This window comes from Amblyomma mixtum, chromosome 2 (genome assembly GCF_055824585.1).
Source record: "Amblyomma mixtum isolate Tamu chromosome 2, ASM5582458v1, whole genome shotgun sequence".
Lineage (NCBI taxonomy): Eukaryota > Metazoa > Arthropoda > Arachnida > Ixodida > Ixodidae > Amblyomma > Amblyomma mixtum.
In genome coordinates this window covers 294,047,757-294,075,658 of record NC_143013.1, presented here as the reverse complement: position 1 = coordinate 294,075,658, position 27,902 = coordinate 294,047,757, and the positions used below count along the sequence as shown (strand labels likewise).

The window sequence follows — 27,902 nt, the reverse complement described above, 5'->3', positions numbered from 1 at the left end:
CGTCCGTCCGTCCGTCCGTCCGTCCGTCCGTCCGTCCGTCCGTCCGTCCGTCCGTCCGTCCGTCCGTCCGTCCGTCCGTCCGTCCGTCCGTCCGTCCGTCCGTCCGTCCGTCCGTCCGTCCGTCCGTCCGTCCGTCCGTCCGTCCGTCCGTCCGTCCGTCCGTCCGTCCGTCCGTCCGTCCGTCCGTCCGTCCGTCCGTCCGTCCGTCCGTCCGTCCGTCCGTCCGTCCGTCCGTCCGTCCGTCCGTCCGTCCGTCCGTCCGTCCGTCCGTCCGTCCGTCCGTCCGTCCGTCCGTCCGTCCGTCTGTCTGTCTGTCTGTCTGTCTGTCTGTCTGTCTGTCTGTCTGTCTGTCTGTCTGTCTGTCTGTCTGTCTGTCTGTCTGTCTGTGTCTTATGCAGTGAAAACTAAGAGGAAATTAAAATATGGATCAACATCTATCTATAATCGGATTGCTATAAGGCCCTTTTACAGTCCGCCCGTCCGTCTCAACACATTAGGTGTGCTATTTTATGCAGTGAAAACTAAAATTAAATTAAAAATGGAACAACGTTTATCTGTAATTGGATTGCTATAAGGCGCTTTTGCAGACTGGCTCTTGCGTCATCAATATTGTTTGAGTAAGACTGGCCACGTTCATGCAAACACCCGAATGTTCCCGAGTATTTCCAAGCTACTTCGCACACGTCAAACATCTCATTTTACATGTTTTTCTGCAAAGCTGCCAGATCTATGTACTGTTTTGATTTATATTGGCATTTTGTTGCATGCTGGTTCACGGGCACTTTTCAGAGCGCTTAAGTGCGCACAGATGAGCAAGCCACTTGCATGTTTACCCACCCGTTCCGAAGGTTGGCTTCTCTGCACACATAAATGGCTAAGGAGGTGCACGCTTTAAAGGCAGCATGCACTGCCGTTGCCGCTGAGAGGGCGGACGTAACTTATTCCCTTATTTCCTTTTCGTATGAGAGGGAGGACACGTATTTAGACGTATAAAGAACGCACTGTTTTTCAAAAATAAATATCTAAAAATGTGGTTGCGTTTCTTAAGCTGAGGGAAATACTCAGAAAAACAAATACAATACGTAAAACCTACATAAAAAGTAGGCGGCTGAAATAAATTCATCAGGCACTTTAGCATGGCTTACGTATTCGCGAACACTATCAACGGCTTTTATTTTAAACAAGCGAAGCGGTCATAATGCTGCTCAAAGAGTGAACAACTAGAAGCCAGTGCAGCATAACTAAACGCATTCAACGTGAAGCCCTACAGCCACAAGTAGCCGCAATCTTTAAAATTGTAGCTCGAACAGAGAACCACCTGTAATCACAATTGGTTTTTATGGCGAGGTAAATAGGTATAGTGGTCTTGGATTTCGACAGTTAGCGATTTACTGTATTGCGTATTTTTTTCGGCGTTCCAAAAATAGTGCCTACAAGTGCTCAGTACCACCATTAGCAGACTGCACGCTAAAATAGAGGGGTGTGTTTATTGAGCGAGGCAAAAAAAAAATAGTTTTTGGATGCCAAAGCAGAGGGGTGCGTTCATTCTTTCGAGCGCGTACATTACCCGAGCAAACGCGGAAATTACGATGAAGCGCCTTACTCTCTCAGAGTCTCTCAATAACTTGATTACTTGTTGCAAAACCCTAGAAAAAAGACTTGGTTTTATTAATGTCGAAGAAAAATAAAAGCGTTACCTGCCCTTTCGGGGCTGCATGTATGATTATAACATGGAAGATTATTTTAAAATGTAAAGTGGAGCATAAAATTTTATTCCAATTCTGGGTGGCTGCTTGAAACCTAAACGCGCGTGATGTTTATTGCGAATATCTTTTTTTTCCTGCCTTCCGCTTGCACGCGTTTCAAATAGACTTAATACTGATATTCTAAATTTCTGCTCAGTTAACCATAATATGCTGTAGATCTAGACTAAGTAACGTTGCACACCGCGTCTAGGAAGCTCCTATCGAAAGAAAAAGCTTAGTTTTCGAGAAAGGCAGAGTTCAACGAAAACCGGACGAAGGGCAAGACGCTGCATTATCGATGTTAAGAAATCATGTTGACAAGTTCCATGTACCCATTTTGCCAAAAGTAACCGAGCAGCAGGTTTTTGCTCCTGAACCGTATAATGAAGCCTTTACGGCGCCCCTAGAGACTTAAAGGTGTCAAAACGTGAGGACAAGGGTTCACCTTACTCTACACATATTCAGAGCTTAAAGGCTGCTGTAAGTGTTTCGCCACGCGGCTAAAAAATAAATCACCGTTGCCCGCTTACTTTTGGCAAAGACGGCAAATCAATGTGTTTTTATAGATTTTTTTTTAGGAACTAGTCAGACTAAGTACAAATTTGCGAAAAGCGCGCACATGAAAAAGAATATAGCTTAGGGTTGCGTAGCAGAATAAAAACACACAGACGTGAATGAGCTCGGCTTCGTACTACGTCACTAGGTGCCGCGTAAATAAATTGCGCAAGAAAGCAAGAAACTGCTCTTCTGACTGGGAATCGTTCGTAGAACACCGAAGAGTAACAAATTATTCACCGCGATGCTGTCCTCTTCGCGCGTGTTTTCGTCCCATGAGACTGCGCGAAATACACAAAGTAGAAGTAATAAGTTTGAATTCCAACAAAGTCTTAGAGAGACCTAAGATCGAAGAACACCGACGCAGCTGCTTAGAACGCGAGAAGAAATAAGTCTTTGAACTCGGCAAGAGAGGTGTACCGCTGGACACCAAAGTGGCCGCACATGCGTTGAATGACGAGCTCTGAATGAACGGTGGAGCGCCTTTTGAAGCGACACGAGTGTGCTCGACCTAACTGTCGCCTGAAAGCGATGAATGAGATACGCACTTAACCGTGGCTCGTTTAAATGCGCCCTTTTTTCTGTTGATTTGCTCCGGGCAAGCTGAACTTTGCCTGCCGTCGATTGGCTTCGCCCCTTTCTGCGCGCAAAATTTCGCGCTATCATGAATCCAGTCAGATCCCAGCAACTGTGTTACTATTCTGGCGCCGACAGGCAGCGCTTTTTATTGAGATATTCTTCCATTTTCGAGCCAGCGTATCTTCCACGGTCGACCAGCGGCGCGGAGGAGACGCAACTGGTGGTTGCCATGGAAATCTGCGACGCCAGTGCCGCCTCCTAGCCGCACAATGATGAGACCCCACATATTGGCGAGAGTACGGATCACCTTTTTTCTTCACATCAGCTTTTGTGGCTGTGATGTCGCATACGTGGGTACTTTCAGAGCAGAGAAAGTTCGCTTAAACCAAATGTCTTCTGAAGCTCTCGCAATTTCTCTCTCTGGGATCTGAAGGTGTCTGATTAATTCGACGGCGACACTCCTTTAACAAATATCTGAGCTTTTATTAGCGCTTAGTAGCACACATGACCCTTCTCCAAGCCTCTCAACTTTCTCAAACACAAAGGACTTTCACGCTCCCGTAATCCCACCTTTGAGACCGAAAACTCGTTTTCCTGCCTGTCACACCATACCCGCAAAGCGCCACGAGACTGAATTAGCGGCCGAGGCCGCGACCAGTTCTCTTGCGAATCGATCAGCGGCGCCATCTTGTGGACGCGCGTAATCGAAGCGTGTCCGTGCTCTACCGAGGAGTCGTGTATAGGAGCGCCGCGCTCGCGGTCTAGATTCCCGCTCGCGACTGGAGCAGACGACGCGGCTAAGTGGAACCAAAAGATCGCGCAAACGCGCGCACTGCACTTCGCTCGCCGCTTCCATCTCCCAAGCTCGTCTCGCGTGCCCTCCGTCAGCTCGCCGGCGCCTTCGTGTTGTGCGAGTATAGTGCGTCCGCCTGCTTTGTCACTGTCCACGCTAGAAATCAGTGCTATTTTCTCTTCTTCTACCTTTTCCGACTCAGCGCGAGACGAAGACGAACCGCCGAATTGAAAGGAATGTGAAGCGGAGCGACCACCTTTATAGTTCCATCCGCAAAAGCCCCGTGGGCCATTCTTTAACTCAAGCTACTTCCAGAATAGTAAGACAAGCTCAAGCTCACCGCGAGAAACGAAGGTGGCTGGAACCCACCGGCGATAGTTTTCTTTATTTTTCCAAGACGAGCGAAACCGATAGAACGCGTGAAGCAGTACGTAGAAAGACTTCGAAGTGCATGAAACGAACGCTTTGTAAACGACTAAGCAAAGGTAGCAGACGATAAATAGCAGAGCGACAACGCGAAGGACTCCGCATCGACGCAGAGGAAAGCAGCGAGGAAAGCTAGGACGTTGGAGAACCCTGGAGGGCACAAGTGTTCTTCGTAGAGTCTCCGAGGGATCAGCGACGCGAACGCGAAAGGTGATGCGTGATTGATTCCGAGGTGCGCGCTACTCGGCGGTAAAAACGGCGTCGTTCCGAGAAACGCCGCCGGCGTCGGAGGAGAAAGTGACGTTTGCGTCCAAGTGTCTTCGCCATGGGGCCCGTCGGAAGAGTTCGGTGATCGAGGAACTTACGGGCGAGCGCGCCGAACAGCACTTGCCCGGCATGCGTGAGAACAAGCTCGTGGTGCTGGGCGCCGGTGGCGTGGGAAAGACCTCGCTCATCGTGCAGTTCCTCGAGAGCATGTTCTCGGTTACGTACAAGCCGACTGTCGAAGACTGCTACAGGCACTCCGTACAAACTCCAGGTGAGAGGCATCTACCTTTCGGGAAGATTCCATCCGCCATACGGTGTCGAGGCCAATCACGTTGTTCCTTTTATTTGCTTGATCATTTAGTGCGAAATCACTATTGGTTTCATAGCTTAGAAAACGCCGGTGTGCGGTGAAGCCTCTGAAGTTAGTCACGTGATGCGGGAAATGGCGAGAAATTAACGGGACTTTGAATAATGGTGCCCTTGGCCAACCTGGAGAAATAAAATATTATTGTCGCGACTGGGTTTCGAACCCGCGGCAGCATGAATTGATCAGCTTCACTGGCCACTGCACGAGAGCACTATGCTATCGTCGCTTTTTGTTTTCTTCAATATGGTGTTGATTTATTACAATGATTCGATGTTTTGTGTACATGACCTATCTACAAACATCAAGAAAACAGTGGCACATCAACACACATAAGCAACGAAACACGAGAAAAGAGTCATTTCGGAGCGCATAGCTAATACATCATAACACGCCACGTCCAAGTAACAAAGAAATAGAAAAAAAGGCAATGAACAACAACACTGCGCTAAGAGTAAGTGCCAATAGGGTTCAAATTCTTGCTGGGTATACAATTCTTTTAGGTGCACAATCATTCTACAGAAATGGTCTTTAGCAGATGCAACATAATCACAATGTTGGTCCATCATGCGCGTTTTCCACACGCTCTGTAATCCAATTAAAAATAACATATCTAAGGGTTCATAAAAAAATGCTAGTGCAGTGAGCCGCAGCCGATCACGCCTTGCGTTAAACTGCAACCCAGTGTTTGTTGTTGCTGTTGTTGTTTTTGCCTTAGTGATATGGCACGTAAGTCTCCAGTTGTGCGTTACGCGTCGTCGGCTTCATCAACTTCCATCTGTGCAAAAGTCTCGAAAGGAAAGGAAACGCACTTTCAATCGCACCTTCTGGTACGTGTCGTTGGTGTCAACCTGCAAAAACCTGCTCTCGCACATTATTTCGTGGTTGTCAATGCTAAACCGCCAGCATTTTTTTTTATACGGCCTCTCTTACTTCTCTTCTTAACGGTGTTCTTTTGATACTATAGCAGACATAGACAAGGAACTGAGAGGCTGGTTAGGATATCCATGTGAAAAACCGATGGTCATCTAAAACCCGAAGAAAGCGTTAGAGAATGGCACTTTTTTTGCGGAGTTCTTGATTAAGGTGAAAAGAGGTTGTGTAATCATTTTAAATAAGATATCAACTCATAGAAAGTAACAGAAAGGACAAATACATACAGCCAGTGGGGATCGAGCTCTCGGAATGCACACGCTGCGCACAGAGCTGTACGAAATGAACGGCGGTGACGGCTGTTTCAACTACTTCGAAGGCATTTTTGTTGGGTCTAACCGAACCGTCGAAGTGTCTGCTGGAGCTGACTGAATTGTCACCTTGGTGCGAGGGACTCAAATCGCTTTTAAAAATGATTATTTTAAAATTACTCGTTTTGGCCTCCACAGCTGTAATTCGACGACACGTGTACGAGTGCGCACTTAAAAGTACAACCAGGCATCACAGCAGTTTTCGATGGAGTAAAAAGGACAGCTACGCAATTGCTTGTCAAGACTGTGAACTGTGATGAGATTGACACAAATCTGTTTCACAGCCATGACATCACACGCCGCGAGAATGACTTCAAAATTAAGTGTAGTGTGAATCCCTGCAGTACGGCTTCCTTTTGTGACATTTTTGTGTGCGCATCGAAAGGATATTTTTAAACCAGACTTCTGTCGTGACTACCATTTGGTTTCTCGCGGGAAAAAGTGAAAAAGATCACAGATAACATATAAATGTCACCCTAAAGCTGAACTAATAACACCAGCAACAACAGAGTGTGTGATGTTTGAGTCAACAGCGTCTTCCTGTTCTATCTGATATGCCGCAGATGTTTGTTTCTTGCTGCCGGGCATGTTAGTTGTTAGTAACTCTATTTTATTAGCATTCGATCGCAAATTGATTTTAATGAAAGGAATTTCTGATATCTTGCTCCATACAAATTGTTATGGGGTTTCAGTGGGTAACTTAAAAAATACGACCTTCTGTAAAAACCTTCATTTTTTTCTGCGCTTCATTTATCTGAAATGGAATGTGCCTGTCTGTGCTACTTTTTTTTTGCTATTTTTCGGGTGATGTAAAAAAAGGAACTACAGTTTTTTTATTATTATTGGAGTTCTCACTGCTTGTCAGAAAACGCTGCATGCCACCGACGTCCATGATGTTATTAATCCATGCGTGATCCGATACAAGGCTCAGTTTAGAAAAAAAAATCTCTACGCTCCTCCCTCGGTTCCTCCCTGCCACACCCTTTCCAGTTTCTATTGAAGCTCGAGTTCTTAGTTCATGCAATAAAAATCGTGAATATCAACCCTTCTTTAGTCAGCCTGGGTAACCGGCTGCTTAAGCATATCAAAACCTTCTCCAAATAGTAACGATTGCATAAAAAGCTTTTCATTAATCCATAGACTTCTCATAAAGCCCACCTTTGGCTGAAACATTACCTTATTCAGATCGAATTAACACATTCCCGTAGTACACAATCCCGCTGCATGACTCATTACATGCGTCAACTGAAACGCACGTGTCGCCAGGTTGACGCTCCAACGTTCCGACCCCTGAGCGCTTTAACTGCACGGCTAATCTCTGAGGTGCAAATTAGCCTGAGGTGATTACAAATGCGTCCAACGCAGCTCGGCCACCCTCATGCTCGGGGTGGGCTGAAGTGTTAATGCATTCGTCGCACCGCAGGGCGCAACTCATCGAAGATTTAACGGCCTCGTTTTAATCTGGACTTCTGCCCAGGCTGCAGCCTTGGCGCAACCTATGGGCGTGGTCGGGAGGTTTAATTGAGAACGACCACTCAACTGAGAAGCCAAAGGAAAAAAAAATGAAACAGGGAGAGAGAGAGAGAGAGAGAGAGAGAGAGAGAGAGAGAGATGCCAAGCTTAATGTCTAGCAGTAAATGAGAGGTAAAAAATAAGTCGTCGACCTGTCCGTCATCGTCCTGGGGTACGTGGTGATATACGCTGGTTATAACGGTATCCTAAGCACAGGCCTGTAGACTCATGGGCGAGTGGGCAAGTCTTGACGGCGTCACAAGGTTCGCACCGCGTCCCGCGTGACGGCGGTTGATATTTCCGCCTGCGCAGATGCCATCCTACATTTGCAATACCTTAATAAAAGCGGCTATTATAAAGACGAACGATTAAAGAATCCGGGAGAACACGTTCAAATGTTAGGAACGGCCACAGAATCGGATGCATGCTGTCGAAAGTCAGCCAACCGTTAATCATCTGTTAAAGACCTATATGAAAAATGCCATTGCTTTAATTGCACTCATGATTTGATGAAAAGCCATGAAAGCTGAAAGCCTCCAGATTTTTTATTGTTCTACGCTCTACGTGACCACGAATGCAATCACCTCGCAATTTGAACGGTGGATATAAGAAAGACAAGGTAAAACGATGCGGATGTTTTCTGAACAACTAAATTTACTTCTTGCTCACAACAACTTGACAAACTGCAACACTGAAGCGTCAATATATTATTTATAATCTTCGCGCTGGTTTTCTTGACTTGTGTCTAGTGATGTTTACAAGACTACGTCGTTTTACTTTCTTTAACCACTTCGTTTTTATTTGATTTTTCTACTAAGCTTGATTTGATTCCATTGATTTGATTTATTGGGGTTTAACGTCCCAAACCGACTCAGGCTATGAGGGACGTCGTAGTGAAGGGCTCCGGAAATTTCGACCACCTGGGGTTCTTTAATTAACATCGCTCAGTACACGGGCCTCTAGAATTTCGCGTCCGTCGAAATTAGGCTGCCGCTGCCAGGATCGAACCCACGCCTTTCGGGCCAGCAGCCGAGCGCCGTAACCACTGAGCCACCGCGGCGGGTGCTACTAAGCATGTTTTCACGAATGTAATGACATTTTTATGTTAATATTATATACGGAGTTTTCGCTTGTTTAATTGATTAATTTTATTGATGTTAGTTCAGCGAAGGTTTTACTGCATTGCGACGTTAAGGAGATAAGGAGATAAAGGGGGGGGGGGGGGGGGGGGGCTTTGGAGTAAACAAAGAAAAACGAACCTTTTTAATGGAAAGCATTACCCTTTGGTAGGAACAGCCTTGAAATTTACGAAGCACTCATGGGAGTTTACTGGGGAAGAATAAAAGCTCTCAAGTATATACGACAATGAGGTTAATCCAAGAATGGAAGAACCGCTCGCCGTCCGCTCTACCACGCGGCTTCCGGCTCGCGAATTGGCTCATTTCCGGACTAGAGTTGACTTTCGCCCCCTCGGGCGCCGAGCTCTCGTCCCGGCTCTTTGTTGGCGCTCTTGCTTCTGACCCCCTTTCCCCCTCGGCCGCTGGGTGAGGAGGTGTCCCTCTTTCCAATGCCGCTGTCTCCGACGGGCGGGCACAATCTGCACTGACATTTCCTGTCAGGGCACGCAGAACGACGCGGGCGGTGAAATCGTTTACACCGGTGCCCATTGTTAGGAAATAAAGACGCCGTCCGCGTACCCCGGATTCATCAGTCCCGAATTAGGCCTTCGTGGGACACAAAGGGTTTCTGTCATGGTCACGCGAGCCCCATATTCGCCACGGCAAAAGATATCAAAATATATAAATAGATATAAAGAAGAAAAGAAACATTCCGCGTAGAACTGCGAGCAGTGCGTGGGGACATGCAGTGGGGTATATTGGCGGTTTTCTCTGGAATCGATTCGGTTGAGTCGTCGCAGCGGAATCGTGCGCGCGGTTAGCGTTCCGGGGAAGAAAGTCAGGTTAGTCTGGCGACTATATCGGGCTCATACTGCACAGTCGTGCGCGGATATTCACACAAATGCGTGTCGTGCCTTGCCCTATATATCAGCCGCCGTCGCCGCCACCACACTGCTCTGTGGACGCGCAGTCGTGAGCACGGCATATGAGCGCCATTCGCTTCTCCGCTGTTTCAGTTTCTCGTTTCGTGACTTTTTTTAGTTGTTTCCCGACCTCCTTCACTGGAAATGAACTATCTAGAACATTTCGTCGGGAACTGTTTTCTTTCTATTATTCCTTATCGTCGTCTTTTTTTTTTTTATTACTCGGCACGTGAAGCTTCGTGCAAGCAGATAAGCACGCGAGTTCATGTAGCGCGTCCTTCTGCTTTGATTCCGTCAGCTCCGTTTCACCGTTTTGAATGCCAAGAAGTTCAAAAGCAATGAACCAAGGCATGACACAATATCTTTATTTTTCTTTTCATCGGTCCATCTATTTGTCCATTCGCCCATCCATCCGTCCGTCCGTCTTCCCGACCATCCGCCCGTTAGCCCGCCTGTCTGTCTAACCTAATCAAATATAATATATTATAAAATATTATAATATTATACGATTTGATCTAATATAATATAACGTATTATAATATAATATATTATAATATAATACAAATATAAATCTCTTAGTCTATTAATGCCGCAACGTGGCATGAGCCCTGTCTGCCTGTTTGTTAGTCGGACTCTTTTAACTCAGTCAAGCCCACTTATGGTGACCCTGACGGCTTTACACATTTTAGTTCGCTTTATCCGAAGTTCTTAGTACATAGGCTTCTCATATTACAGCCTAATACCCAAATTCAGGCAAACATAGTGTTTATATAATTAAACAATGCTTTAGACTTGTCTGCTACCATAGAATGGCGCTTTCTTTGCAAGCTCCCTAGCGCAGCCATATGCTCCTGGCTGGCACCATTGCTACCGATGAGCTGCTTTAGAAAAGCGATACCACTAATGACGACTGAAGCACTCACGGTATAGTCTGACGGTAGCACCGTCTTCATTCGTAATGAGTGAGCGTTCCCTTTCATGATTTTGTTCACAGCGCGACAAGAACGAAAACGACGAACGACGAAAGAATGACACAAACAAGCACTGACTATCAACTAGTTTTTATTGAAGAACTAAAGGCGCATATATACAAACATTAAAACAATTACCAAGAATTGTGTATCAGCAGCCCTTCCATTGCCTTATCTGAGAGGGAATTGAGGTATCTAAACTCCCACGTGCCTTCCAGATAACTTCTGTGTTCTTGATAATGTTTTAATGTTTGTATATATACGCCTTTCGTTCTTCAATAAAAACTAGTTGATAGTCAGCGCTCGTTTGTGTCACTCTTTCGTCTTTCCCGTTCTTGTTGCGCTGTGAGCAAAATCATGAATACTTACCAACTCGCCCAAATTTCCGCCTTGCTGAGCGTTCCCTCTAACTGCGACTGCTATAAGTGGTCTCGACTGTACCGTGAAAATACAAGTATTCAACAGCTGCTTATGATGTAGCCCGTAAAGGGGAGTGTTTGGTGTGCAGTACGTGTGAAATATGCGAGGGAGGGACTATTTGCATATATAAATGTACATACACGTATGCACACGATTACATACACTTGAGTGCCTTATCATGGTGAAGTCATATCCGGCAGCTCAGTGTCATAGGAAGCAAACGGGGTTGGCCGTTCAAGTGCTCTGCTTTCCAACGCTGAAGCCATATAAAGGCGAGTTTTAATTTCGGGCAAAAGTTCTTGATTAGTTGCGCGTGCATTTTTCAGGACATCTTTAGCCGGAGCTAAATAAATAAAGACGAGGGCGTTGGCGTCCAGTGAAGATCCTAAATCAGTGGCTACTATTCACCACTCTAGTTGCACTAGAAGTCGCGCTTGCAGCAACTCTCTTTTATAAAACGGAGTGCACTAGAGGACAGCTTACTCCCTTTTTTACTCCCATACAGGCGTATTCGCGTTTAGAGTGTACGGGAAACCATCCATATAGGCGTATATAGTCCCATATAGGCGTATTTGTGTTTAGAGTGCATGGGAGCAGTCCCTTAAGCAAAATTACCAGCACTTTTAAATTGTTGTTGTTCGGTCCGCTTTGATCTTGTCACGTCATCATACAGGGAACTCCAGGTAATGTATAAGATTTCTATGTATTATTCTCTGGCTGTGTTATATCTGTTTTTACTTTTCTTTCATAGACGCTCTAAGGAATATGCGAGCGAGCAAAGTGTGAATGATGTATATGTACAGTGCTATATATGTATGTAATCTGAGTTCATGCATGATTGTACGCATATGTGATGCTGCCTTTCGCCGAAATAGAGGTTTGTAGGCCCGTCAAGTTGTCCAAGGACAGTTTTGTTTCTGGTCGCTCATCTGTAATGTGTTCCCCACAAGATGGCAAATAAAAAATTCAGTTTAATTCAATAAATGATTACTTCTTCGGGGATAATCTTGTTACAACTGAAGTCGGCAAGATTCCGTGCATTACCACTTCGCGTAGGCCGCACCGCAGCAAATTAATGTCACTTTCTTGTAAAGAAACCTGTCAGAAGCCGGCCTCAATATCCCGTCGCGAACTAGCGCGCGAGTAGAACACTCCATTCATACGCTTCGAACGAGCAGCAACTTTCGGTCTCTCAGTTTCGCAAGAAATTAATATAGAGGTAAAACAAAAACGAAGCCCCCCCTTAAAATATGAGTGGGCAGACGAAACCAACCAACGAAATGCGACAGGCTTTTCACCACGTTATTTCAATTCTCTACTTTGTAACCTTGCCCAAGATATCGTATTTCGCTCCCCTTCCGTCGAACTGCCACACCAACTTCTTGTTTCTGCTTCCGCTTGCGCTAGGATAAACAATATTCGAGCGACGTTTTCTTTCGTCTCGTCAAGAAAAAAACAGTATTATCGCAATCAGCGCGCCTTCCTTTTTCGTGCATGCTAGGCATCGCAATATCGAAAACCAGGAAGAAAAAAAAACGAAACGAAAGGATCAGATGGTAGGTCTGAATGAATGAATGGGCGCGGAAAGACGAGCAGTCGGTCGCGTCGGGGCAGACCGAAACAACAGCGCTAATAAAATTAGGACAAAGAGAGCGACAGTTGGAGGAGGGACGGGTACGTTACTGAATCCTTCTCGCCCGTGTTGGACCCTGAAAATAAACACAGCGAGCGGACGAGCAGGCGGACAAGATCAGTTTTCGCGATGTTTGTGTAGCCGCTGCCGCCGGCTTCGGAGGAGAAACCTCGACGATGCGCCAGCGGCGGAAATGAGCAAGGACGATATAGTGGCCGGTGTATAAACAACGTCGTCGTCGCTTTAGCGACAGCGACGACCAGGACCTCTTACCCTTTCGTCTCCTCTTCCCCTCCTTCCCAGAAAGAGCGGGGGTCGGGCAGAACGCCAACGGCCCTCGGAGGAAACCCGAGCCCAGATATGTTCTCACCGGCAGTCTGCTGTACTGACGGCGTCAGAGGAGTTTCGCGAAAATCGAGACACAATAGCGCTGCGAATGGAAGAGAATGTGTTACGGATCAAGCGCAAGAAACAATGCGAGTGGCGGACCCCTGGTAAATGGAAGAGAAGAGAGCTGAGATTTTTCAGGACGATCGCCTTGCTCTCTGACGTCATGCGTGACGCAGACGGATAGCCTTCATCGCCTTGACGTCACCGTGGCCGTAAGAAGAGAGGCTGTGGAAGGGTGCCTCAGAGATGGTAATTTCGTTTAAGTATTATTTAAAATGTTGCACTGAATGGGGAAACTTCCCGTATTCACGCCTTGGTGTGGCATTGAAACAGAAAGCCTGGAGTGAGCCAAGAAATACTTTGGGTTCATTTTATGAGCTTGCATAAAAGATGCGTTCACGTAGCCCATCCTGTTCGTCTCGAAATCAAGCCATGAAGTGAATTGCGGCTCAACGGTATTTTAAGAAATTTTTTGCCAGAGAAAACCCCAATTTCAAACATAACAACAAAGAAAGCATTGAAATTTGGTGTTCGTAACATTTCATGAACGGAAGAAAAAGAAAGAAAGAAAGAAAGAAAGAAAGAAAGAAAGAAAGAAAGAAAGAAAGAAAGAAAGAAAGAAAGAAAGAAAGAAAGAAAGAAAGAAAGAAAGAAAGAAAGAAAGAAAGAAAGAAAGAAAGAAAGAAAGAAAGAAAGAAAGAAAGAAAGAGAATGGTATGAGGGCTCCCAAGGACCTACGAATGTAAAGTCGAGAATGACCGATTCCGCGTATATTGGCATTAACGCATTAACGTTCTCGCATTATTCCCTTCAGGCCCAGATTATGTGTTCCCTGCGATTTTCTCTCATTTCTTGATCTTGCTTGTTAGCTTCCTGCCCGTGAAAGAAAATTACGTGCAACATGGTGTCTGCGGCAGCAGCCCGATAGGCCTGAATGCCTATCAGTTTCATGTCTACCAGAATGCCTACCAGAATCCAGGACGGGTTCCGTAAGCACCCACTCCGTGGCGCACGGGGGCAGCAGTTTTATCATTCAGACCAAATGAAGGCGACAAGTTTCATTCATGACATGGTGCGTGTAAAGGTCGGTGTACGTTCGCGGCGTCGTGGGAGACAGACTGTCTAGGCGCCAGCGCCCGCGCGCAGCAAATCTCTTTGATGCTAGGGAGCCCGTTGACAGGGAAGCATTCGCGTAGTCGCGGAATTGACAAGCGTAGCGGATTGACTGGCGACGTGTCCTTGGGTGTGAAGATGGCGCGTAGAGGCTGTGCCGGCCAGGCCCGGGGTTAACAAAGAAGATGTACTCGCTGGGACGGGGTTCGTTGTATGGGTCCTTTTGGCAACAAAACAAGTGGCAACGTCAAATTTTTACAGACTGCAACGTTTGCATTCAAAGCGAAAGTTTCATTTCGCGAGATCCGGTCACCAACAAGCTTCTGAGCAGCTTTTTTTTTTTTTTCACCCGTTATTCTTCTTTCGATTTGGCAGCACCGTCGAGATAAACGCTTTAGAAAACGGGAATATTTAATAAGTAATGCACTCAATGCGTTATTTTCAGTCTCCCGAATGCTACCCGCTTGCTGTACTTAATTGCGGCTACTGGACAGTGAAATTCACTTGCGCGATAACTAACTAGTACATAGTTAGCCGCCTATGAAAATTAGTGCGCAAAATGACCGCGCTTAACATGTTAATGTCGAGCCTAAATCGTTCCGTGTGGCGCTTCCAGTGAATGCTTTTTGTTTTCAGCGCGAAAGCTCTACTTTCACTAGCAAAGCTGAAAAACCCGAGGTATGTGTGAAGCCTCAATCTTTGACCTTTGACGGAGCGCCAGCGGCGGAGGCCTGCAACGCTCCTCCGTCAACGCGCGAAATCAGCACCCCCTCCCCGCGCGTGGCTGCCGATAGCGGCTGACGATAACATTAAGGCGAAAACCTTTAATGGCTTATACTGTCGTCCGTTAACAAAGCGTGTCACACGCGTTTAACTCGGGAACCAAGAAAGGAAGAAGAAAATCAATGGTTGCTTCAGATAGAGGAGGAAAAAAGTTTGATGACTGTAAATTAATCAGTTAATTAATTACAGGCAAAAATGTCGAAATTGTGTTGAAATATTTCGGACGTCGATATAGCCACGGGAACGGTGTGACGTAGCATGTACCGTTAGTCGTCAAGGCGTAGTGAAAATTGTCACAGAATGGACGGAAAAACGTCGAGTTTGTGTCAAATTAGATGGAAAAATGTGTAGTTAAGCGTAATTAGCACTTAAGATCCCCGAAAGATGTATAATTTGGGTATCGATATAGCCACGGGAACGGTGTGACGTCCCATCCACCGGAAATCGCCACGGCATAGTATCCTCGGCTTTCTCTTCTCAACACTTTAGTTGACAAAGTGTCCTCGCAATTTTTGCTTTTCTGCATGCGGTTGACTTTGAGAGGATGTTGCCTCAAGTTTGTTTTGTTTGTTTATGGGGTTTAACGTCCCAAAGCGACTAAGGCTATGAGAGACGCCGTAGTGGAGGGTTCCGGAAATTTCGACCACCTGGGGTTCTTTAACGTGCACTGACATCGCACAGTACACGGGCCTCTAGAATTTCTCCTCCAAAGAAATTCCAGCCGCCGCGGCCGGGATCGAACCCACGTCTTTCGGGTCAGTAGCCGAGCACCATAGCCACTGAGCCACCGCGGCGGCTGTTGCCTCAAGTGCTTTCGCACATCCTACTCGATTTAACTACGTTAAAGCCCTACCATTTTTTTCTTCGGTCGTTTATTTGTGTGAGTACGCTTGTTCTTTTTTGTTCTTGTTGTTCTCCAAAGAGTGAGTGAAAAATTTAACATTTAGCTCATTTCTTCGGTGTCATTCTGAAGCTTCTTTTTTTTTTCAACTACTAGTGTTTCTTAGTTTTCTGCATGAACGTTGGCTGTCCTTTAAACCTTCTATCCATTGCTCTTGTACCTATTTATCCGAAGCCAGGTAAGGCAAGAAAATCTCGCTATAGTCGTGGCTTAACTGTACGGAACTACCACGCAACTCCAACGCATTGCCACTGCCGACATAATGCGGCCTGACCGGCGCGCCTCGTTCCACTCAGTCTTGTTCGACGCCTGGTCTGGTGCACTCAAGCAAAGCTACGGCACTGACTTGATCGGCTTTTACGCGTGCCTAGCACACTTACAGATGCAATACGCAGAGCTTTGTGCGAGTTGGTTTAAGCCACTGCTACGCGCGCTTCATGCAAGCAAGCATGAACGCACTCAATTTGCCTACATCTATTGTATATGGAGAATTTCACGTACGTAGCACTAATTTTTTTTTCTTGTTACGGGAGAGAGAGAGAGGTTTATTCACAAGAAAAAGGCAAAGAGGTTGCACAGTCATCATATTTCACCAGTCATTCTGCACTGAAAGAAAAAAAATAAGGGGGATGGGGGGAGGCGGGAGTGACGATCACATCACCAGTGCGTCGGATGACAATCGAGCTTAAAAACCGAGGTAACACACAAAAAATTTACCCAATTGTCCGTTCGAGACCAGGGCGTCGTTTTTTTTTACAAATACCGTTATAGCTACATGAGCGCTGTGTGTAAAGTTTTCTGGGTAATAAACTACTTCGCTTGCAGTCAGCGCTCATCTAATGATCCCAGTGTTCTTTTTGGAGTTATATTCTGTTCGCGCTGCTCTTACGTCACGAGTCCGCAACTACCTAGGAATAGGCAACGCTCCGTGGGTACACCTGCCGGCATTTCTATGCGAGGCTATGGGAACTGCCTGCTGCGAGCAGCCTGCACTATTCTGCACTCGGCTATGTGCTCCGTCCGGCTCCAAAAGTCTTATAATGGCTGTTACGAAACCTACAGTCGGCAAAGGAAAAGCTAAACTGAGGGAGTTATAAGAAGGCGCGCCACTTTCGCGGCACCGACTGCCGACGCGCAGGACAAGCATAAAAGCTGCGCCGGGTTGTTGAGTGGCCTAGTGGCCCGTCCGTGGGCCGTGAAAGCTGGGGACAATGGTGTCGGCGGTGATTTTTGTTTTTACTGTCTTCGTTTTTTTGTCTGGAGCACGGCCGTCTCCCGACCGGCGATGTCTTGAATGCCTTGAGTGGCTGCTTGGAGCGAAGTCTTCGGCCAAGAGACGCGTTTTCAGCGGCTAAGGGGGGGCAAACTCAATTGTGCAGCTTGCCTCCGGCATTTCTTGTCTTTTTGTTTCGTTTTTGTTTCTTATACAAGACGCCTGCGCCTGGCATCGTACCGCTGTTGGCTCCTGCCTTATTTTTTGTTGGTTTTAAAGAGACCCAAAGCGTCAGAAGGCCGATAGTTTCGGCGTGAGTAGTTTCATCAGTAATACTCCGGCACGTTAAATCTTGAATCCGGGCTAATCAACAGTAGACCATACTCACGCTATCAATAAGGTGATAGAGAAATGCGCAAAATTTAACCAATCCTTATATGCAGCCTTCATTGATTACGAGAAAGCATTTGCATCAGTGGAAACCTCAGCTGCCTTGAAACCATTGCGAAATCAGGATGTAGAAGTGTTATGTGAAAATATTGGAAGACGTCTATAACGACTATGCAGCTACCATAGTCCTCCAGAAAGTCCGCTATGCAATTCCAATACGGAAACGCGTCAGGCAGAGAGACACTATCTCGCCAAAGCTATTCAACGCCTGTTTACAGGAGGTATTTAAGGGCCTGAAATGGGAACAATTGAACATGAGACTTGAAAGAGAACACCTAAGTAATCTGCGATTCGCTGACGACATTGCCTTGCTATGGCATTTAGGACATAAACTGCAAAGCATGATCAATGAGTTGCAGGCAGAGCAGAACGGTGGGGTGAAAAATTAACATGCAGAAAACCTAAGTAATATTCAACAGTTCAGCAAGGGTACAGCAATTCGCAATTGGTAGCGAGGTGCTGGAATTGGTAAGGGAATATGTCTACTTAAGTCAGGTAGTGACCGCTGATCCGGATCATGAGAGGGTCATAACTAGAAGATTAAGAGTGGGGCGGAGCGCATATGGCAGGTTCTCTCAGATCATGAATGTCAGTTTACCAATATCCCCCAAGCGGAAAGTAGACAACAGTAATAGTCTGACACATTAAATCTTGAATCCGGGCTATTCGTCACAAAGACTAGTAAACAGTAATTAACGCGTTCATGTTTGATTGGAATAAGAATGTGTGAGCTGATGCATTGCATTCCCCAACAAAGAGTGTTCCCTTCAGCGCGCAATACAACTGCTTGCGGAAGACGGCGCATTTAATATGCTTTTTTTTTTACCCCAGCATATGTTTAAACTCTCCTGTCAGGACAGAAGGGGTGTTATCAGCTACGAATGGTTATTAACCTTGATGTAAGAATGAAATAATAGCAAAAAGTCTACTTAATCCAGGCTACGGCTTAGTTAAATAATTTTAACAGGATCCATGCTGTCCTTCCATTTTCTCCCGCGCATTTTCTTTTTTTCCTTCTCCTTTTATTCATCGTACATTCCCCCTTCTGTATTTTTTTCTCGTGATTGTTTTTGTTCTGCGCTAACTTTTTTCAGAGACTATGCACCAAGTCGCCCAGTAACAAGTTTTACTTGAGTACCCTTCTTCTGACTTTTGGCTTGGCTTGTCTTCTTCTTTTCTTCTTTATTTTCGTTTTCTCTCTCTTGGCTTGGCTTCTGTCTTCATCACTTCTTACTTATCCCTCTTTTCCTCGCCTCTCGGCTTGGTTTTCATTCTGACTTCTCTTCATTGCCTTCTTCTCCTTCTCTCTCTTGACTTGGTTAGCCTTGCTCGCGGATTTCTGCAACTGGAACCACTACAGCGATCTTCAGTTACTCGACCGCTCGGGAAGGAGACCCAGAAAGAAAGACATCAAAAGAAAACTTGCATGGATAGTTAAAGTCAGGAATATTGAGGGTTTACTTTATTAGTGATGATACGATGAGCTTGAAGAAGAGATGAACCTGGAATGTTTTACTCTGTAGGCGACAACAGCAACGCCTGACTCACAGCTCACGACAAGTGTCAAGTGTAGTGCCGCTTCAACCATGCATAATAAAGCATTCCCTTACGCATACTTGTTTGAGGTACCTGTAAGCGTGAAGGTTTATCTCGTAACCGGCATGGTATCAGCGATGTTTTATTAGCTCCTGTTCCTTAAATGGTTTGGTTTGGTTTGTGGGGTTTAACGTCCCAAAGCGACTAAGGCTATGAGAGACGCCGTAGTGAAGGGCTCCGGAAATTTCGACCACCTGGGGTTCTTTTACGTGCACTGACATCGCACAGTACACGGGCCTCTAGAATTTCTCCTCCAAAGAAATTCAACCGCCGCAGCCGGGATCGAACCCGCGTCTTTCGGGTCAGCAGCCGAGCACCATAACCACTGAGCCACCGCGGCGGCTGTGTTTTTGAAATAATTTCAGTGTTTCGTGCATAGGTTTCTTCTAGTCAGGTAAGACGCAAAGTAAATCAACAGATAATAGCAGCAGTGCTTGCTGGTTTGTGGCTCACTGGAAATTACAGGGCGGTAAAACACACCCAGTACGTTGTTTAAACTCTAAAGTAGTAACACCGCGTGCACTTTCCGTTACATCGCTTTTAATTGTGTAAACATTTGAACTGGACATTTTCTAATGCAGAAATATGTATTAAACTGCAAAGCACGTACACCTCGCCTGGAGTGCAAAAGCGACAGTTATTTATTTATTGATTAGTTTATTTATGCGATTATTCGTTTATTTATTTTTGTTTTTTTTTTTCGTTAACAAGTGCAGTTCGGTGCCCTATCGAGAAAAATGAATGACATGGGCCACGTGAAATATCTGTAAAGCATTTTTCGTGAGTCATAACAACGAGGTGTTTTGTATCTTTAACGTGAAACCTTATTTCACGAGGACGTGCAGCCCCCGTCGTGAGTTTGAACCAACGGGGCATGGAGGTGAATAAAACCACAGCGTTCTCCCTAACTCATCTCTCACTGTCTTCTGAATAGTACTGCAGTGCTCAATGAAATGCTTCCATCATGGTCCGTCCAGCGAAACGCGGGAAAGCTTGATTACGGAATTATGTGAAGGTTCTTAAGAGTAACTAGTCAGTTCTTGGGGCACTCCTTTGCATCTAAATAAATACATTGTACACAACTGCCCTTTGTTCTAATGAGTCTGAAAGCCAAAAGACGCGCGGTCAGCACAGTGATGCAACAGCTTCTTCTCTGCACCTTGCTCACAACGTTGAAGGTAATGCCACGTCAGCAGGTCAGTGAACGACACCGAAGCGCCGCTTTCATCTTACCGAAGCCGATGCCTTTTTCTGTTCCTGTGCTTGTGCGTGTGTCCGTTACGTTTATTCTTACTACAGAGTTAGATGTTATTGTCAGAACTCCCCCCCCCCCCCCCCAAACACACACACAAGAAACAAATATCGTGCTTATTATCCACATAAAATGACATGACCTCACAGCAAGGCCACATAACTTACGGTCATCGGTCACATCGCCTGCCAAACATGGCCACCAAGGCTCCTTTACACAACTGACCTGCGTACAGATGATGCTGAGACTCGTGCCTTATTATGCGAACATTTTTAACCCTTTTCTCTAAATTATCAGCAACAACTTGCCATCAAGTCACGTTCAGTTGTCGTCGTTGTCTGTTTGCGCCGGAGGACGATAAAAAGTCAGATGCTTTTTTCTTTTCCGTGGAGATGTCGTGTAGAATACCCTTAGGACATCCAGCATGACCGCCACCGAAAGGTCGTCCACCCGGCGCCCTGCAGAGGGCCGAGCAAGAGACGCGGCCATTCTGTCGCAACGTGTTGCGCGGTGCGAGGGATGCCGGTCGGCTGGCCGGCTCGGTGGTGGCGCAACGCACAAACCGCGACTAGCGTCCTTCTCTTCTTTCCTCCTACTGCGTTTCGCCTCTGGGAATCCGGCACCTCGACGCCGCAGCAGCAACACCGTCTCGCGTGGCCGAAGGAGGACGCGCGCATCGGCTTCGAGGGCGGAGGGGAAAGAGCGCGACGCATGGCGCATATTGGCACGCCAATCTCTCCCCCTGTATATATGTGCTCGCAGAGCGCACGCGGCTCGGGGTGTTTCGTGCCTTGCCTCCGTGTTTGCCAGCTGAGAATGGCGACGCGCGCGCCGCGGGCGAGGACGCGACGGACCACCGAAACGATGTGGATTGACAGGAGAAAGTGTGGCAGGAGCGGGAGCGAGAGTCGTGGTGGGAGGGAAAGCAGGGGAAACGGGGAAAGAACCGTCCAGCGCTTCAGGCGTCAGTTTCGGTAGGAGGGAAGAAAGAGAGACAGAGTGACAGTCTAGCGAGAAAGGAACCCGAATGACGGGGAAAGGCAAGGAAGTGAACAGAGCGCGAGGCTTTACGCGCGCGGTGTCAAAATAGTGAGCGAGTGCGGACAGGACGAAAAGGGGAAAGAGCAGCAACATTCGCGGAAGAAAGACTGTGCAGATCGACAAATAGAGAAAAGGGGAACGTACAGAACATCCTGGGGGGAAAGCAGAAGCTAACGCTCCGAAGGGGGCAGAAAGGAAGAGAAACGGGAAAGAGATCTGGGGAAAGGAACAGAGGGAGCTAAAGCATGAGGGAGATTGGAAAACTGTGAGGGGAGGTATTTGGAGAGAAGGCAGCGCATTATGGGAATGGTGACGGGGCAAGTAAAAAAAATAGAAAAACGGAGGTGTGCGTGGCAGCAGAGTGACGGGAACAAGGAGCAAAGTCGAAATGGGGAAGAGATGGGAAAACAGGGAAGAGAAAAGAAGGCCTCGTGGAAGGAGAAAAGAAAAAAAGCGCCTAGGTGAGAAAGAGGGAAAGAAAGGTAAGGAGAAAGAGCGGAGGAAAGAGACGGTGCGCCGACGCGGAGAGAGAGAAAGTAAGTGAAGGAAGCGCGCCGAAAATGTCAAGGGTCGAAGGCACCTCCGGCGCTGCAGCGGCAGAAGCCGGGAGGGCTTTCGTCGTCTAAATGCGGTGGCGATCATCCGCATGCTGGTCCATGTGTGCGCAGAACGCTGCCGGCGTTCTTCCAGCCTCTTTTCTCTTTTCTTCTTTTTCTTTCTTTTCTTTCTTCTTTCTCTTCTTTCACAGCGCACTTTAATTGCCGTACGCGCAAGGGCCTTGCAAGCAGTGGAGATGACGTTGATCGATGTCCACGCATGGCACGAAACGCAGTGTACGCTACCCCGCTGCGGCTGATTAGTAAGAGAGAAGGAGAGAAAGGAGATTTGGGCTAAACGCCGTCATTCGTTTACTCGACGAAACGGGCATTAAATATGCATCCGGGGTTATTTCGGGGAGCGATCGTAATCCATGACCGCGTGTCCTTCGCAGTGCTGTTGTGACTTTCAGATTAGTCCCCTGGTGGCGAAGGCCTGCACTTCCGCTTTTGCTATTACCAACCAAAAGCCGGTGGAGAGTATAATAACTGAAGTTACGTAACATACCAAACCTCCTTGATTACCTCGTAATATTTCTTTTTTTATGCGCTTTATTTGATTCCAGTGTGCAACAGCGTCAAAATTAAAGCTTGAGCCATTAAGGAAAGCGCGGCAATAAAATGGGATTGTTACGTATTCACAGATTCAAGGGACGCCGTAAGCTGCGTTGTGAGCTTCAACACAGCGCCTAATGACTAAGCCTAGCTGCGATCTCGTGGGGATTACTAGATCGTAGGAAACCACGTTATCCCGCTGATAGAACCCCTGTTTAGTCTTCAAAAAGAAACTAGGAACTGCAGTTTTAATTTTGAACTCTTGCCTATCCCCCGTCATGGGTATGTGCCATGCCACTAAGGCAACAACAACAACAGGCAATGCCGGTGGTCACACTCCGGTCGTTCGGTGCTCAACGACGACAGCTGTTAAGAGCACTGTATTCCAGATCGCTTCAAGAATCAGCAAATATAGATGCGTGCGGTGGGGTGTGTGTGTGTTGGGGGGGGGGGGGGGGATAGGTAGGGTTCAGTGACCGTTTGATTCCACCACAGTTATCTAGGGGAACTCAGCACAATGTTTATTTCGTGCTCCACGTGTTTGTGCTCTTCACCGCCGGTCGCTCTTGCGTGGACTCACAGAGACATAAATTCAATGACCAAAAACCTCTCCTCGCAGTTGTACGCTAACAAATGCATCAAAGACGTCCCACTAAGACGTGTTAGTTCACGCACTCGCACCTGAGTGGGCAGATCTCGCACGATTGTTGAAACGCAAAGGCAACAATCACTACACTCGCTCTCACTGCATTTGCTTCATTCGAGCATTACACATGCAAAGCAAAGTCCCCTAAATTCGTTCTATCTTACCGTCTTAGTCCTCATCCACGAGCGGTTGTCGGTGCTCACCTCACCCGAAAATTATTAACGATAACGAGTTTCGGTGTTCATGGAACCAGGGCACCTAAATATCACAAGGCGCCAGAACAAATCTTTTACATATTTACGGTTGGCGAGAAGTGGAAACTGTGCTAGACGAAAGTGATGATGATGATGAATATTACTGGCACAAGGGCAACTCTGGCCAAACAGTGCCATGGCGCACGCTTTTTTTTTTCTTTACACTAAGGGTCCAAGGGGTGTTTACACAATGGATCAGTCCGCCGCGGTGGCTCAGTGGTAAAGGTGCTCGGTTGCTGACCCGAAAGACGCGGGTTCGATCCCGGCCGCGGTGGTCGAATTTCGATGAAGGCGAAATTCCAGAGGCCCGTGTACTGTGCGATGTCAGTGCACGTTAATGAACCCCAGGTGGTCCAAATTTCCGAAGCCCTTCACTACGGCGTCTCTCATAGTCTGAATCGCTTTGAAACGTTAAACCCCATGAACCAACCAAACTAAACATAATGGATCAAAGACCCATTTTCTAAGCATTTCAGCCCGGAGAAACCGAGCGCTAGCACAGAGGAAAGATTTTGGCCATTGTATCCCCAATGCATACCTGGTGACACTGGGGATCGAATCCCGCGCCTCCCACAAGCACCTGGGGAAAGCAAGTAGAGAGCACGTGGTTGTGAAACACACGTGAAGCTTTACAGTGCTGAAAAGGCATGCTACATGAGCTGAAAGAAAAGAAATTAGAAAAATTAAAACATCGAGATGAGGAGTTCATCATGCAGCGAACGATCAGGGTTTCAGATTCCATAATTCATTTATGCTGAATAAAAATGTTGCTCAATGTTTCTATTATGACTTTACCCACTTTGAAAGCTATCAGGTTATAATGGTTTTGATGGACGAATTATGTTAACTGTGTTGCTAAACGAAATGTAAATATAGATATATTCCAAAGGTAACTGGAACGTTCAGGAAAATACATTGCCCTGCAGAAACATTGACCCTGTTGTTTAGGATAACGGTGATATTGGCAAATAACAAGGCGGTTGTTACAAAACGTATCAATGCCAAAAGAATATTTTCCTTTTGCTTCCTTTTTGTTGCGTTCTCCTCGCAGATTTGAATATGAGGGAACACATATAATGTTTTCTTACTGTTTTTATCTAGCTCCATGTTTGCGTATGACTTGCGTAAATTAAAATGCGGTACGGTAAGGCCAACTACTCAAAAACACAGGCCTCATTCGATTCAGTTTATTCCGTTGATAACTAGCAAATTGAAAAACACATACTGTCACTTCCCGCAGTAGCGTTTTGGTAAAAATTTAGCAGTAATATTATTTTTTTAACACTAAAGCTCGCACAGCGAAATTCACATGAACTACTTTTGAACTCAAACGAAATGCAAAAAAAATATTTCCCCTTCATTTTCTTCTCGTCAAAATATCCGATCTCTCTTTAGGAGTGCCTAAAAAAAAATTCTAACAAAGACAGCGCTTCTAAAGTGCCCAGCTGGGTGACCTCACCCGCAAGGCCAATACCTCACACAATGGAGGGGGTGACTTAAGAGGAAGGAGCAGGAGAAGAAAAGCGAAGCCATTTTTTTATTTATGACATACTGCTGGTCATGAAGCCCAAAAATTACGGGGTATAAAGACAAAATATACAAAAACAAACTGAAACACCAATAAGAAGCAACAGAAAATACGAGCAGCAGGAAATCGCTGGCAATGCAACATATGCAGTTGAACCTTGCGATAAAGAATTTGATGGGGCCCGGTGATTACTTCGTTATAGCCGTAGCTTCGTTATAGCCCGTGTTGACCGATATTGCAAAGGGAGTCGTCTTTCCTTCGTTGTATCCATTATTTCATGGTAAAGCGTTGTGTTATAACGGGGTTAGACTGTAAACATGATAATTTATGAAGTGAAGAGATTTTGCACATTGAGTTGGTAAACTGTTCCAATCAGTAGTTGTCTATCGGAAGAAAGAGTAGTGAAAAAAATTGACCAACAGCAAAATGCGGGGAAAGAGAACGAGGTGAGAGTGTTCGCTGATGCTAGTGTGACTTTCCGTGCGTGAGCTACCAGGGCCCATACCTTCGGCGGAATTTTCTATAGCACATAACGAAATAGAGGACACCCGGATCGAACACGTGATCACGGAGATAATCCCCAAAAAGAAAGCACGATCTAAAAGCACTTATATTATAAACCTATACAGCCCGCCCAGACAGAAAGATGGGGACTTTATTAGGCTCTTTACGGAGGCGAAAAAGTTAGCGGGGAACAACACCCTAGTAATAGCAGGTGATTTCAACGCCAAGAGCCCGAGGTGGGGCTACAATAAAGACGACAAGAAGGGACGTGGCATTTGCGCTGCAGCAGAACAGGCAGAGTGCGAATTGCTAACCGACGAACATCACCCAACTAGACAGGGGAACAGCGTCAGTCCAGACACGTGCCCTGACTTAACCTTCGTAAGGGGCGCCAGGCAAGCAGAATGGGAGAACCTGCTCGAGAACCTTGGAAGCGACCACCACATAATAAGGATCAGCACAACCGCAAACAATATCAAGCGGAAAATAGGCAAGGTCCGCCTAACGGACTGGGACGCCTTCAGAGCACACTGCAAGCAGATCAAGGGCGACATTGTATCTGCGGAGGAGTGGAGCCAGCAACTCAGACAGATCCAAGAACTCTATACTAAAGAGGTGGATAGAACCGAACAAACTCCGGAGGTGGACATGCGGCTCCTCAAGCTATGGGAGGCGAGACGCGGGCTCACCAAGCATTGGAAAAGACAGAAGTTCAATAGGAAGCTAAAGATTAAAATAGCCGAAATAACTAAACAAGCGGAGGAGTATGCAACGCAGCTGGCTAGGCAAGGATGGCAGCAATTCAGCAACGCGCTGAACGGTGGTAGTTAATAGCACAGGAGACATGGCCACATGCGCCTCAGTGGAGGTCGTGGGCATAACGGAGGCCGAGGAAATTGCCGTCGCGCTGGCGGTAGCAGAAGGCTATAGGAAAGGCCGATCCCTAAACATCTTAACAGACTCGAAAGACACGTGTAAAAACTATACGAAGGGCAGAATTAGCGGCATGGCCCTCAGGATAATCAGTGGGGCAGCAGCCTCTGCTGAGAAGACACCCATACAACACATAATCTGGGTCCCAGGCCACGCAGGCGTAGCGGGGAACGAAAGAGCAGACAGCCTAGCTCGAGGGCTTACATACCGAGCAGGCATGTCAGATGTTCTGGAGCTTCAGCTACTAGCATGCGAGGGGGGATACACAGAGACATTACAACTATACAGAGGGACTAGATTCAAGTACCCACCACCACACAAAGCCCTCACGAGGGAGGAAGCAGTCGGCTGGCGTAGGCTACAAACAAACTCCTTCCCCAACTTGTACATCTATAACAAGATGTCACCAACACAATACAGAGCAAACTGCCCCTGGTGCGGCGACACACCCACACTATACCACATCACATGGGAGTGCGAACGAAATAAAGCATTCCACCAACACGAATTCCCGAGTGCGGAGCAATGGGAGAGCCGGCTCACCAGCAGCGAGCTCGCGGCCCAAAGGGCCTTAGTGCGGCACGCTATTGATGCAGCGCGACTCAGTGGAGCCCTGGACTAGGGGCCCAACCTTGCTGAAGAGAAGCCTCAAGTCGCCGGCGCCACGAAAGACGACGGAGGCTTCGAATCCGCGAATCTCTTAAAAGATCTAAATAAAAGTTTTCTACTACTACTACTGTGCTCAACCGTGAACAATCAACAAGGCCGACAACCTCGCGACGACCATGGGAAGTGGGATGCTTGGAATGCCCCTCCGAGCCTCAGCGGATTAGTGTAGCAGGAATGTCTAGGGCCATTGTCAGCAGTAACCCCAGCGAAATTCCTTGAGCGGAGGTGACCACTATAGCGGCGAAGGCCGGGGACGCGCCGGAGGTATTGTCCGAGCGACCGCAGCAAAGGCGCCGGCGGGAGGGAAAGCCAGCCCAATTAGGCATGCCTGGCCGTACAAGGACAAGAGAAGAAAGCTGCCGGCGGGAGTCAAACGACATTCCAACTAGGGATGTCGGGGATGCCGCAGGGCGCCGCCGTGGAAAGGAGGAAGAAAGAAACATTCCAGTCGGGAAGAGAGGAGATCGGGCGTGGCCGGCGGAGCAGATATAGCTGGCGAGTGCGGACGAAAGGCACGCAGAGGACGACATCGTTCACGAAAAGGGTCCTTGAGCGCCGAAGCCGGACGGCGCGCAGCTTCTGCCAGCCACCGACGGATCGCAACTCCGGAGACCATCCATCGCCCCCATGACGGCGTCGCCACGTAAGCTCGGACACCCCAGCCTCTGATGTACCATGTATAATTATTGATTACATCATTTTTGTTTAAACTGAGCCATACGGTGTCTTCTTGCCTCTCCGTCCCGTGTGGACCTGCGCATTATGTGGGGTCGTCACACTAGGTACGGTGAAGGATTTAGCCCTAGTTTGTGGTTAAATAATAAACACAGGAATTTCAGTCGCAGAAATTTCAGCTGGGACTGTATTCTTCTGGGATTAAATTCGATTACATAAGGGCTGCAAGTGAAACAGTTGGGCTGTACTTCGC

At 47.0% G+C, this 27,902-nt stretch overlaps 1 protein-coding gene across 1 annotated transcript in view; it reads left to right on the top strand.

Annotated features, from left to right (window-relative positions):
- The first annotated feature begins 3,687 nt into the window (after positions 1 to 3,687).
- LOC149364527 (ras-related protein Rap1-like) overlaps positions 3,688 to 27,902 on the top strand; it is a 74,353-nt gene continuing 50,138 nt past the window's right edge. The window contains exon 1 of the mRNA XM_089570137.1: positions 3,688 to 4,636. Within this exon, the coding sequence (XP_089426263.1) occupies positions 4,495 to 4,636 (142 nt within the window). The 5' untranslated portion in view covers positions 3,688 to 4,494. The remainder of the gene's footprint in view (positions 4,637 to 27,902) is intronic.